This window comes from Ranitomeya imitator, chromosome 4 (assembly GCF_032444005.1).
Source record: "Ranitomeya imitator isolate aRanImi1 chromosome 4, aRanImi1.pri, whole genome shotgun sequence".
NCBI classification, from domain to species: domain Eukaryota; kingdom Metazoa; phylum Chordata; class Amphibia; order Anura; family Dendrobatidae; genus Ranitomeya; species Ranitomeya imitator.
In genome coordinates, this window is record NC_091285.1 from 272,510,558 (window position 1) to 272,523,009 (window position 12,452).

The 12,452-nt window shown below is 40.7% G+C and overlaps 1 protein-coding gene across 1 annotated transcript in view; it reads right to left on the reverse strand.

Moving 5' to 3' along the window:
- The window catches only part of CNOT2 (CCR4-NOT transcription complex subunit 2), a 106,275-nt gene that overhangs the window by 41,312 nt on the left and 52,511 nt on the right, over positions 1-12,452 (reverse strand). Inside the window, exons 3-7 of the mRNA XM_069764613.1 lie at positions 10,860-10,932; positions 6,259-6,406; positions 5,887-6,069; positions 3,698-3,777; positions 2,568-2,693 (exon numbers count right to left, since the gene is read on the reverse strand). Of these exons, the coding sequence (XP_069620714.1) occupies positions 2,568-2,693; positions 3,698-3,777; positions 5,887-6,069; positions 6,259-6,406; positions 10,860-10,932 (610 nt within the window). The remainder of the gene's footprint in view (positions 1-2,567; positions 2,694-3,697; positions 3,778-5,886; positions 6,070-6,258; positions 6,407-10,859; positions 10,933-12,452) is intronic.

Sequence of the window (12,452 nt, forward strand, 5' to 3'; positions counted from 1 at the left end):
ACTAGTGCAATATCTCTTATACCTCCAGCCTCGGCGTGGCATTTGGATGTCGTCTTTCACTTTTTATTGTTTATGTCTTTACGTATATATATTCATTTTTAGTTATTTGTTAATAAATCTGCAATATCTTGATATTTATTTTTGCTCTGTGTCCATTCTCTTTTGGTTTTCTTATCTATATTTATGGCTGAGCTTATATAATTTATAGCCCCCTTCTTGGTATATTGAATCATAGTGGAGTACATCGCTGGACCTTGGCCAGGTAAGGAGAAACTTTATTTTTTTTCTGTAAAGCCGCGGTATAGGACTGCATTATACTATGTATGACTGGGAGTGCATTACACTGCTATGGGGGTGCATTTTACTATATATGACTATTTGATACATTATACTACTATGGGGGTGCATTATAGTATATACGACTGATATATTATACTACTATGGGGGTGCATTATACTGCTATACATGACTATGGGGTGCATTACACTATTATGGATGACTATGGGGGCAATATGGAGAAACATGAGGCAGAATGGGAAGACACACGGGGTCCAGAATGTGGGATATTATTACTGTAGGGGCTAATCAAAGGATATTATTTTTGAGGATACTGTTTTCAGTGTGGGGGAGGAGAGGTCCTATTACTGTGCAGGGCGACATGGTCGCTTTTTTTCTGCATCTGGCGTTGTGTAGAGGTTGGGAAAAAACTAGGGAATGTGCTTTAGAGAACTTATTTTCTGCAGAGACAAGTCCTGTCTGGAAGATGGTGGTGTGCGCTGGATGAAGAAGAAAAGCGAAGATGAAGGACTTCAACTAGAGACGTTACCGGTGAGTCAGTGTGTTGCCTGTACATTATATACAAAGTCCCTGTGTATAATGTCACTGGTGATCACTGTATTACCTGTGCAGTGATGCTATATACGGAGTTCCTGTGTATAACACTCAAGGTATTGTCTTTTTTTTTTTTTTATTAATGATCAGTATTGTAGTATTCGGTTTCTATGTGATGGTAATATGTGATCTAGTCATGGTGTGGTCATATTTGTCCCTGTATGCGGTATTATAGGTCACTACTTGGTGGTAATATGTGGTCCAGGCATGGTGTGACTGTATTTGTCCCTTGTATGTGGTATCATTGTTCATTTTAAAAATTTTATGTGACACATTTCCTTAAAGAAACAAATAAAAATATACCTAAAAAGAGTATAGGATATTTTAACAAATATTTAATAGGTTAGAGCAGAGTAGGGCCCAGTCAAAATAGTCTACCTTGTCGTGGTGGCGGCTTAAAAAAAAATACTTTTAGCCAAAATAAAAGCTGCTGGCTGTGTATGTGATCTGGTGTTAGATGGGAACTGATGATGTGTGACTGGTGAGGATGTGGTGCAGATGTGGAGTTTTCCTATGAGTGGGCGGACTGTGGAAAGTTTGAGGGTTGGAGGCGGAGCTGGGGTGGACCATGTGCGGAGTCTCAAGGGGTCCCGAAATTCCTAGTGGCAGCCCTGGTAGCGGGACTGCACATTCTTCTACAGCGCCTCTTATAAAAGTGAAAGTGCATGTTCTTTTGGGGGTTATTGGGGTTACTTCAGAGCACTTCTGTTAATAGGTGATGTTTAGAAAAATGGCCAAATTGAGGCTGCCAGTCTTTCATTAAATAAAAATGGCATCTCCAGATCAGCGATATGTACTCCACTCCTCAATGCCACAATTTTCACTTCATGCCAATCTTCAGATGCTCACTCAAAACAATAAATTTCAATTTGTTAGGGTTTCTATTTCACTCCAATTTTGCTATAATATACCTACAGTAAGTGTGTGAAAATTATGCTGTATAAACAATATTTTAGCGTTTGGATCTAATGAAGGAGGATATCTTGTCACAATATAACCACTGTGAGGCACTTTGCCAATAGCCTTTTACACAGTGTGTGAACCAAGCTTAAAGTTGATAATTGAATTAATCCATTGGAGAATTTTAGCTAAAATTTCCCATCATCCTTTGCAGGCCTTGAAATGGTGGTCTGTATTCTAACAAATATCACCAAACACCATTAGATGTACGACAATCTGATGTCCCCAATAGTGATGAGCTAATATACTCGTTGCTCGGGTTTTCCCCAGCACGCTCGGGGGTCCTCCGAGTATTCATGACTGCTCGGAGATTTAGTTTTCATCCCGGCAGCTGAATGATTTACAGCTACTAGCCTGCATGATTACATGTGGGGATTCCCTAGCAACCAGGCAACCCCCACATGTGCTCAGGCTGTCAAGTAGCTGTAAATCATTCAGAGCAACGAGTACACTCGCTCATAACTAGTTTCCAGGCATTATAAAAGCTGTTAGGGCTTCTGTTATTAATATTGCAAAGACAAATTTTGAGACTACTGCTCAGGACCAGAAGATAAAGTAATATATCTACAAAGTTGTCAAATGGAAACTATTGTTCAGTGGAAAAATTTTAAGTGGTCATAAACCTTGCAAAGGAGGAAAAAAAAATAATAAAAAAAAACATGAATCTCAGCTGAACAGCATCCACGCACGCCTTCAGCAATTAGACATTGCCTTACCATAGGGAGCCCTTCCGGCCAAAGGATTTATTAACGGTGTAGGGTTGCCACTTCCTTCCCTTCGATTTCTATCAGCTAGTGCAGGGAAATCTGAAAGGTCCAAACCGGTCACATTTTCACTTCCGTCTGGAAAATAGAAGCATAGCAGATGCGATGAGCAAGCATAGCCTAGAATTGTGAATAATGACAACATTTAGCACTTGGCTCATTATCCCATTTTTTCCTAATAAAAGCAACAATATACATTGCAGCGTGATAAATGCAGAAGTATCCTGATAATTGTAGAAGGATGAAGGCCAGAAAATAGTCCACTGTCATTCTAGATTATTTAATTGTTATAGATGGAAGTTCTGGGGTCCAGAGATTACATACAGCACAGGGCCAGAAAGTAGCGATCAATGACAAATTCACCTGTGCCACTTCATGGTTCCACATACAGCTTGTAAGCTCTGACATGCAGGGTCTTCTTACACTTACTAAATATGGCTACCTAGACTAGCTTATGTTGTACGTCTTTTAGACCAGGTTCACACATCAGTGTTTCACTGCTCAAGTAAGGACAGAGAAAAGTGTGTGATGCCAGCCTTACTATATACACTAACCGTATAATATACAGCCCAGCTGTAGCTCTCCATTCTAATATCTTAGTATTACATGCATCTTGACGGTATATGAAAGACAGAATCACCCACTGACATGGAACATTCAATACTCATGCCAATAGAAAAGGGACATCCCACTTAGATGGGTTGTCCACGGGCTTCTAAAAGACATCCCAGTGATTAGCCTCTATTAGTCACATCTATAGCATTATTTGTCAGGCATGCAAATGTATTGTTGTTTATGTAAAGCACAGGGAGGCAAGTGTACTCTATGGCAGAGGTTTGCCCAAAGGGATAATCATCCTGAGACAACCGCATCCAATATAATGGAAATGGACAAAGACGTGTTTAAGAACTCGGCATCCTTCACCATAAGAATATTACAACTTTGTTAAATGTAGACTTCTAATGATACAACTTATCAAAGTGATTAAATATCAAAATATGTTATAAATAATACACGAGAGGTGACATCTATTGTAATAGTGGCCTCAGTAAAATACAAAAAAAAAAAAAAAAGGTACTCACCTGTCCCATTAAAAATATTACTTGATAATGAATTGTTCAAACCAAACGCCTGATTTCTGTTCATACCAAACCCAGACATGCTGTATGATCAAAGGGGACAATATTAGTTTTGAAAAATATCATTTAAAACGATAACACAGACTGGGATGTAAAAAACACAAAGGGAGACATACATCACTGCATAAATGCCATAGGCAAGAACGTGCTCTGTGACTTAGTGTGGGGAGAACTATAAGAACTAGAGCAATGGAGAGGTGCAGTAGATGCTATTGGCAGATGATTACACTTGTTCGGAGGACATTGGGAGCAAATTAAATAAATAAATGGGTATTATCACACAATGCTTGTGAATACAAGCACTTTTGCAATTTTCTGTTTAATAAAATGTTAAGTTCTTCAGACTGACTTTACTTTTGTTTACAGCTTGTTGAAACCGACCACCACTGTTCGACAGCAAATTATGCACAGTGCTTACAAGATCTTTTCTACTGAGCTTGCAAGCACTGTTCTGAAGCCGTTATCTTCAAATCCTGGGCAGCTTCCGCTGGACAGAAGTGGTGGTTTGTCTCCTAGGCATCAAGGCTAAACATAAGTGTAAATATATCAAAACAGCTGCAAATTTTAATAAGGCATAAAGGGCAAAAGTGCTTGTATTTACAAACAATATCTGACAATACACACCTATAAAGTTGAGAGTACTACTTTTAACCCCTTAACCCCCAAGGGCCAATTTTTACACTGTCGCTTTATGAGAATAAGACTCTGGAACGCTTCCACAGATCCTGGTGATTCTGACAGTGTTTTCTCGTGACATATTGTACTTCATGACAGTGGTAACATTTCTCTGATATGATTTGCGGAAAAACTGATAGTTGGCGAAAATTTTGAAAATTTTGCAATTTTCCAACTTTGAATTTTCATGCTCTTAAGTCACACAGATATGTCACACAAAATACTTAATAAGTAACATTTCCCACATGTCTACTTTACATCAGCACAATTTTGGAACTACATTTTTTTTTGTTAGGGAGTTATAAGGGTTAAAAGTTGACCAGCGATTTCTCATTTTTACAATACCATTTTTTTTTAGGGACCACATCTCATATGAAGTCACTTTGAGGGGTCTATATGATAGAAAATACCCAAGTGTGACACCATTCTAAAAACTGCACCCCTCAAGGTGCTCAAAACCATATTCAAGAAGTTTATTAACCCTTCAGGTGTTTCACAGGAATTTTTGGAATGTTTAAAAAAAAAAATGAACATTTAACTTTTTTTTCACAATAAATTTACTTCAGATCAAATTTGTTTTATATTACCAAGGGTAACAGGAGAAAATGGACCCCAAAAGTTGTTGTACAATTTGTCCTGAGTACGCTGATCCTCCATGCGTGGGGGTAAACCACTGTTTGGGCGCATGGCAGAGCTCAGAAGGGAAGGAGAGCCGTTTGACTTTTCAATGGAAAATTGGCTGGAATTGAGATCGGACGCCATGTTGCGTTTGGAGACCCCTGAGGTGTCTAAACAGTGGAAACCCCCCAATTCTAACTCCAACCCTAACCCGAACACACCCCTAACCCCTAATCCCAACCACAACCCTAACCCCAACACGCCCCTAACCCTAATCCCAACACACCCCTAACCCCAATGTTCAATGAACACATGCAGAATCACCATGCGTACAAAAGGGGGCAGCGCTTTGGACGGAGCTGCATCCAAAGCGCTGCCAATACTGACTGTGGAAACATACCTTAATACTGTCCACTACTCTGCTACCTCAGGCTAGCTTTACACTAAGCCTGTAGGCCAGTCTTTAAAGGGAGTTTGTGAGCACATAATTACTGCTCAAGCCAAGTACAAGAGTTCGGTGCACCCCTAATGTAGCCATACAGTTCGATGCCCCTTTCCACCTACTTGGAAAACAAGCAGGTGGAGAAGTACAGTTAAGCTTTTTACCACGCCAAGGGTACATGGACTTGGTTTGAACAGTCATTCTGTGCTGACATACTCCCTTTTGGTGTCTCGAGGACTACAATCTAGAGCAGTAAACCACAGTAAGAATAGAATAAATACTACAGATAGATAAATACACAGATTATGCCATAATGTATGAAAGGTGCCCCATGCTGGAAGATTTATCTGTGCCATCGATATCAAAGCCCTAAAGACAGTAAGATAAAGCTGCTTACCTGTTCACAGTAAAAGGTTGCCGGGATGATGGTTGCTTTGGCATACATATTATGCTGGGCGAGCTTCTGTTTGGACTACCTAAACCTGAACTGCTCATGTTATTTGTCCTGCTGGGAATTCCAATGCCCTGACCAACCTGCGAGTGGTTCATCATGTTCCTGGGATTCATCGGCAAGATACCCCTGAAACACATCATTAAGGGGATCAGCAGGAAGAGAGGCATACAATGGAAACTTGTACTGAATGACAAAACGAATATATGGACTGAAAGACGTATACACAGACTTATTATCATTTATATGCTACTGATAATTTCAAGTCAAGGCAATAAAAGAAGGTTCATAAACAAAAACAGCATATTTTGCAAATACCTGCTCGGCGATGGTGGCGTATGAAGTGACATTGTTGGTACCCCTGTTGTCGGCGTTACATGGTTTGGTAATTGAGTGCCTTGTGATAAGCTGCGGTTTAACTGAGGAGTATTGTTGCTCATCCCCCTCATTGGAAGGCCTAGTGCACCTATAGAAAGCAAGACTACACATAAGTACAAGGAAGCAGGCGTGCAAAAGATAACATACCACATACAGTTTCATTTGGATATATATATACATATATATATATATATATATATATATATATATATATGTATGTATGTATGTATGTATGTATGTATGTATGTATGTATGTATGTATGTATGTATGTATGTATGTATATATATATATATATATATATATATATATATATATATATATATATATATATATATATATATATATATATATATATATATATATGATTCTTCTATGCATAGTTATTGCTGTTATATAATTGATATGGCCTGAAACGGTTCACCTACGGGGTCTGTCAAATATACCCACTAGTTCAGGTCTTGCAATGGAGTGGCAGACTAATTCTTGATATTAAAAGTTGAGCAAAAAGATTCACATGACCTGGCTGATACCATGTTTGTGGCCACCAGACCAGAGGCCAGCCAAGCGGCATTCCTGGCAACACTTCTGATCAGAAGGCCCGGCACAACAGCATGAAGTGTTCTGGTTAAACAATTGTAACTGAAACTTGTTATGTTTTATGTGATCTTAAAATAATAAAAGCAAAGAACGAGTCTAGCATTTTTTTATTTGTTTGTATAGTTATTACCACTAGCACTTCGTGTGTCATCTCTTCCCATGGTTTCTTCTGTTACCTTCAGCCACGATAGTGATCCGAGAGGAGAGCTGCCGCCTCACTGACTGCCGCCAGCTACTTCACCGCCCAAATTGGGAGTTACTGCTTGCCATCGGCTGAGCTACAATCTGACGCCATTACTACAGTCAGTCAGCCCCACTGCTTCCTACTAAACCCCCGCTCTGCTGTCTGATGTATGAGTTTAATCCTACCCGAGCTACTATACCTCCTCACTCCCATCAATTATAGAATTATGCACCCTAGAAAAATAGTGGCCAGCTTTGTCCACCCACCATTCCCATCTCACTGTATTCAAAACTTCCCTCTTAGTCTCATTATTAGCACAAGACTGACAGAGCCATGCTTTACCCTCCATTCTAAAGTCTCAATCTGGCACTTCCTTCACAGCAAAGGACACAAAGATCACATGGGGCCGATCCATTAACTCTGCTGCTGTGAATACCAATCTTGAAGGGGATGATCAGGTTAGACATGAACGTCTTAAGTAACTATATGCCTTGAGCTGGGGCCGTGACGGTCTCGTCGGAATGTGGCTTTGGGAGTATGCATGTTGCATACTTGCGGTCACATGATGGCCTGGCCCTGATGGTGGAGAATCCAGATGGCGCGAGCTGTGAGGATTCACAAGTCTGCAGATTTCCATGCCAATCCTGGACAACCCCTTTAATGACGTAACTGCTAGATTTAGATGCATCTAATACATACAGAGGCACACGCCACTTAATAAATTTGGCACATCTAACAACCGGCATCCACCACCTTCAGAAACGATACTCCAGCTTGAGTTTGGAATACATTTCTGAGAAAATTTTCACTACTAAAAATTTCACAAGGTGGCTTAGTCACTTCCCATCCCACCAATGCTCCACAAATTTTGGTGGGGCTGGCTGGGGTAAAAATGCGACGAGTCACTACATTTTTGCACAACTACAAGTCGCGCAACTAAAATGGTGACATTTGAAGAGGTTTGACCCCAAGATACTGTCTAAAACATATTAAAAAATAAGTTTTAAGGAGTTTAGTATTAACTCTCTCACATTAGCTAATATTAATATTCAAGTGTCTATCATCCATGGCATGATTACAAGGAGAAAGCAGCTGCTCCCCAAAATAAACATTGTCGTTCATCTGCAGTTTGTGAAACATCACCTGGACAAGCCAAAAGGTTATTGGAAGAAATTTTTGTAGATCCTGGAGACCAAAATAAGTTTTTGGTGTTAAAAAGACACTGCATTCTTGGAGCTTGGCTCATTATATCTGGGTTAGGAAGGCATGCAATCAATGATGTAACAATGAATTATTCATTTTATCAGCAAATTCCAAAAGGAAAATGTCAGGACATCTGTCAATGAACTTAGTATCAAGAGACCATGGGTCATTACCAATATTACACACGTCATTCTAGAAAAGAGGAGGAAAAGTACAAAGCAAAAATTTTGAAAAGGCCAAGTCCTGATCTTATTCCTACAAAAAAATTGTGAAGGACTTGAACTTGAAGCAAGTATTTCTTGGGAGAAAACCTACCAACATAACAGTTTAAGCGGTTTTATTGGGAGCAATGGGCTTAAATTCATCCAAGCTGATGTGCAGGGCTAATAAACAGTTAATGGAAAAGTCAAGATGCAGTTATTACTGTACAAGGAGGGCACACCCAATACTGAAAGGAAAGACTCACATACTTTTTCAGATCATACACACGTGAAATAGGAGCAAATTTTTTTTTTAATCAATCGATACATTTTTTTTTTTTTTTACTTCTAGGACTTGCTCAAAAATCTAGTTTAAGGTCAAATTTATGCAAAAATATGGAAAACAGAGAGATTTACAAACTTTCAAGCACCACTGTATATAGACTAAGGACCCATTCACATATCCGTGTACTTGAAAAAAATGGTACCGATGTCATCAGTGTTTTGCATCAATGTATGGTTCGGGTGTTCATTTTTACCATCAGTGTGTCTCGAGTGTTTTTCACAAACAGATAAATAAATAAAGCATCCCTATACTGTGCAATATAAAAGATGTTGTTCACTACTTGGGCAACCCTTTCTCATACTTCATGTTTGGCCTCGTTAAAATAAAAACACATACTTACCAGTGCTGTGGAGTCAGTGTCCATTTTGGTGGAGTCGGTATAAAATGGACCGACTCCTAAAATCTATAATAAATTGGGTATATTAGTTCAATGCAGTATATGCGGAATATTTTTTCTGAAGAATTTGGGAAAGTTATGAAATGTCCTATAAATGTCTGTTCTGTTCCTGATCTATCAATCTCGGCTTTTAGTGGAAACGAATCTGTGCTGCACTTGATGTACATGCTCAGTAGTGAGGCTCCTTCTCTACAGATCAGAGGGAAAAGGCACTGGGACGGAATGCCTGCAGCCCTGCATACATCTCAGAACTGCTAGAGTGAACAGGAAATGGCTTGATTATTGTATCATAATGGTGATGAAAAGCCTGATAGTACCATTCTACTACAATAAAAGTATCACTTAAACATGAGTCATGTATGAAGGGGTCTCAGTCGGGAGTCGACGTCAGGGAAATTGAGACGGAGTTGGAGGTTTGGCTGACCGACTCCACAGCCCTGATACTCACCCACGGTGCTGGCGCTGATCCAGCTTTGACAACATCCGTGTTCCCGTGGTTCACGCTAGGGTGTTATATCATGTAAGTCCTGCGACAGCTTCACTCTCCGCACTTTTAGACATTTTGATCATCAACAGGAAGTAAGGACTGCAACTCCTCTCTGACTTCCTGATGTTCAATTTGTCCAAAGGTGGGAAAAATGTGACGCCAGTGCTGACTGGGCATGGGGCTCACAAGACGCAACAACCTCAAGTGACCCCCGGGAATGCAAGTGCCAACATTGCTGAAACAGCACTGGCACCGGGGGGTGAGTATAAGTGTCTTTATTGTAATGCACACACACATGAGGAATGAGAAGGGGTGTCCTAGTAGTGGACAACCACTTTAAATACGGACAGCACACGGATGCCATCCGTGTGCTGTACATGTTTTACACTGACCCACAGATTTGTATTGGCACTTTTTATCCATGCTGCCAGAAGAAAAAGGACTTACTCCATGTGTTTAGCGTGGATGAAAAAAAAATAGATACAAGTATAGTGAACATTAACGTTTGGATGAGGCCTAACTTTGCAGAGTCAAGTTAAGGGGGGATTTATCGACATTGTGTTATAATGAAACTGAATCCCAATAGTATGGATCAGATTAGAGAGTCATGCTCAGAAACCTAGTAGCAGCCACTGCATAGAAAGCACACTTTACTGCTTCTGTAGTGATTAGGAAGGATGAAGAAACATCCAAGATAGATGGAACCGATCATTAGGTAAAGGACTGAGAACTACCAGAAGGGGGAGAATTCTGGCCCTTATTTGAAAAAGGGATTAGTGTGCATGCTAGATGGCCACCCCACTTATTTTTTTTATTAGACTGTCTGAGATTGCCAAGTGCAGTACACGGATTTATTTGGGAGACCCATAAAAAAGTGAATGAAGCTGCGGTTGAGCATGGGCACTGGAGCTCCATTCAAACAGCAGACACAAGTCTCCAGTTCTGGTGATCAGTGACTGTCTCAGTGTTGGGACAGACACTGATCTGGAAGTCATCACATGTCCTGTGATTAGTAATGATCATAATGTGAAAAGCAATAACATACAAACAAAAAAAGAAAACAACCAACCAGAGTTTATCTTAAAATCTTTAATCTTAGGACAGCCGCTTTGAGTAATTAACTTACTTTGTTGCCCGTATAAACTAGCCCCAAATTGGGACAGCTGACCCGATGCAGATGGTGATGGAGATGCCAGCATCTGGAAATAAATAAAAAATTGAATTAGTAGCAATCAGATTCCCTTTAAGGTGAGTTAAGGCACAAATTTCTGTCAGAATAATCCAGCTGCATCCTCCTCTACTTGAAAGGCAGCTCCCTGGTCCCGCTGCAGTCCGGATGGGCGTTGCGATCCGGGGCCTCCCATCTTCATACGATGATGTCCTCTTCTTGTCTTTCTGTTGCGGCTTCGGCACAGGCGTACTGATTTGCCCTATTGAGGGCAGAGCAAAGTACTGCAGTGCGCAGGCGCTGGGCCTCTCTGACCTTTCCCGATGCCTGCGCACTGCAGTACTTTGCTCTGCCCTCAACAGGGCAAATCAGAATGCCTGTGCCAGAGCCGCAGCAGAAAGACAAGAAGAGGACGTCATCGTATGAAGATAGGAGGCGCTGGACCCGAACCGCGACGCCCATCGGCCCAGACCGCCCCTGGATGAGTAAAATCTAACCTGTTTTTCTTACCTTTCAGGTTACATCGGGGGCTTATCTACAGCATTACAGAATGCTTTAGCTCATATACGATTTTGGGGGTGACAGACTCCCTTTAAGTCTTCAGCATCAGTTTCATCTTTTAGATGATAATTTTTCTTTATACACTTTTCACTAGTCGAACATTAGAATAGACTATAATAATATAGATGTCATCTCCTAAAAGCTTCACTTAATGGCAAAACGCCCTTCCAGCTCAAATAACAAAGCCTAGAGGTAGAACAAGTCTGTAACCAAGTCTACTTTCCAGGGTGTGCTTAACAAGGTATTCCCATCTCCAAGATACTATCCCAATACGTAGTAGGTGTAATAATGCTAATATTAGAAAATACCTCCAATTAGAAATATGGTATAGTTCTTCTCTTTCTTAATGTGCAGGCATTGCAGGACCTTAAATATCCATGGTTATGACTACTGATCTAGAGACAGTTAGCTAGTTGCTGGTGGTCGTTACCATGGATACCTAAGGTCCTGCAATGCCTGCACATGAGGAGAGAGACATAGTGAATCAGAAAAACTATACATTTATAATTGGTGGTACTGTATATACTAGAGTATAAGACAAGTTTTTCAGCACTTTTTTTGTGCTCAAACCGCCCCCCACGGCTTATACTCAAGTCATTGTACCAGAAGATGAGGGGGAGGGGGAACAGCAGCCGCAGAGCAGCGGGTCACAGGAGGCAGGAGCCGGCGGCTGCGGGTAACTACTGTGCCCAGTGTTAAAGAGAAATTAATATTCACTGCACTGGCAGTGAATATTAATTTCTCTTTAATAGCGCAAACAGTGTCAGCCGCAGCCGCCGACTCTCTGCCGCAGCTGGGCGATCACCTGTTCCCGCTACTTAAAGAGAAATTAATATTCTCTTCTCTCCACTCCCATAGGCGTGGAGCGCAGTGAATATTCATTACCTTAAGTAGCCGGGACATGTGATCGGCCGACCACTGCTTTTGCTGCACTGGAACTGTGAGGGAACACAGGGACAGTAAGTAGGATGGTTTATTTTGATTATGTTT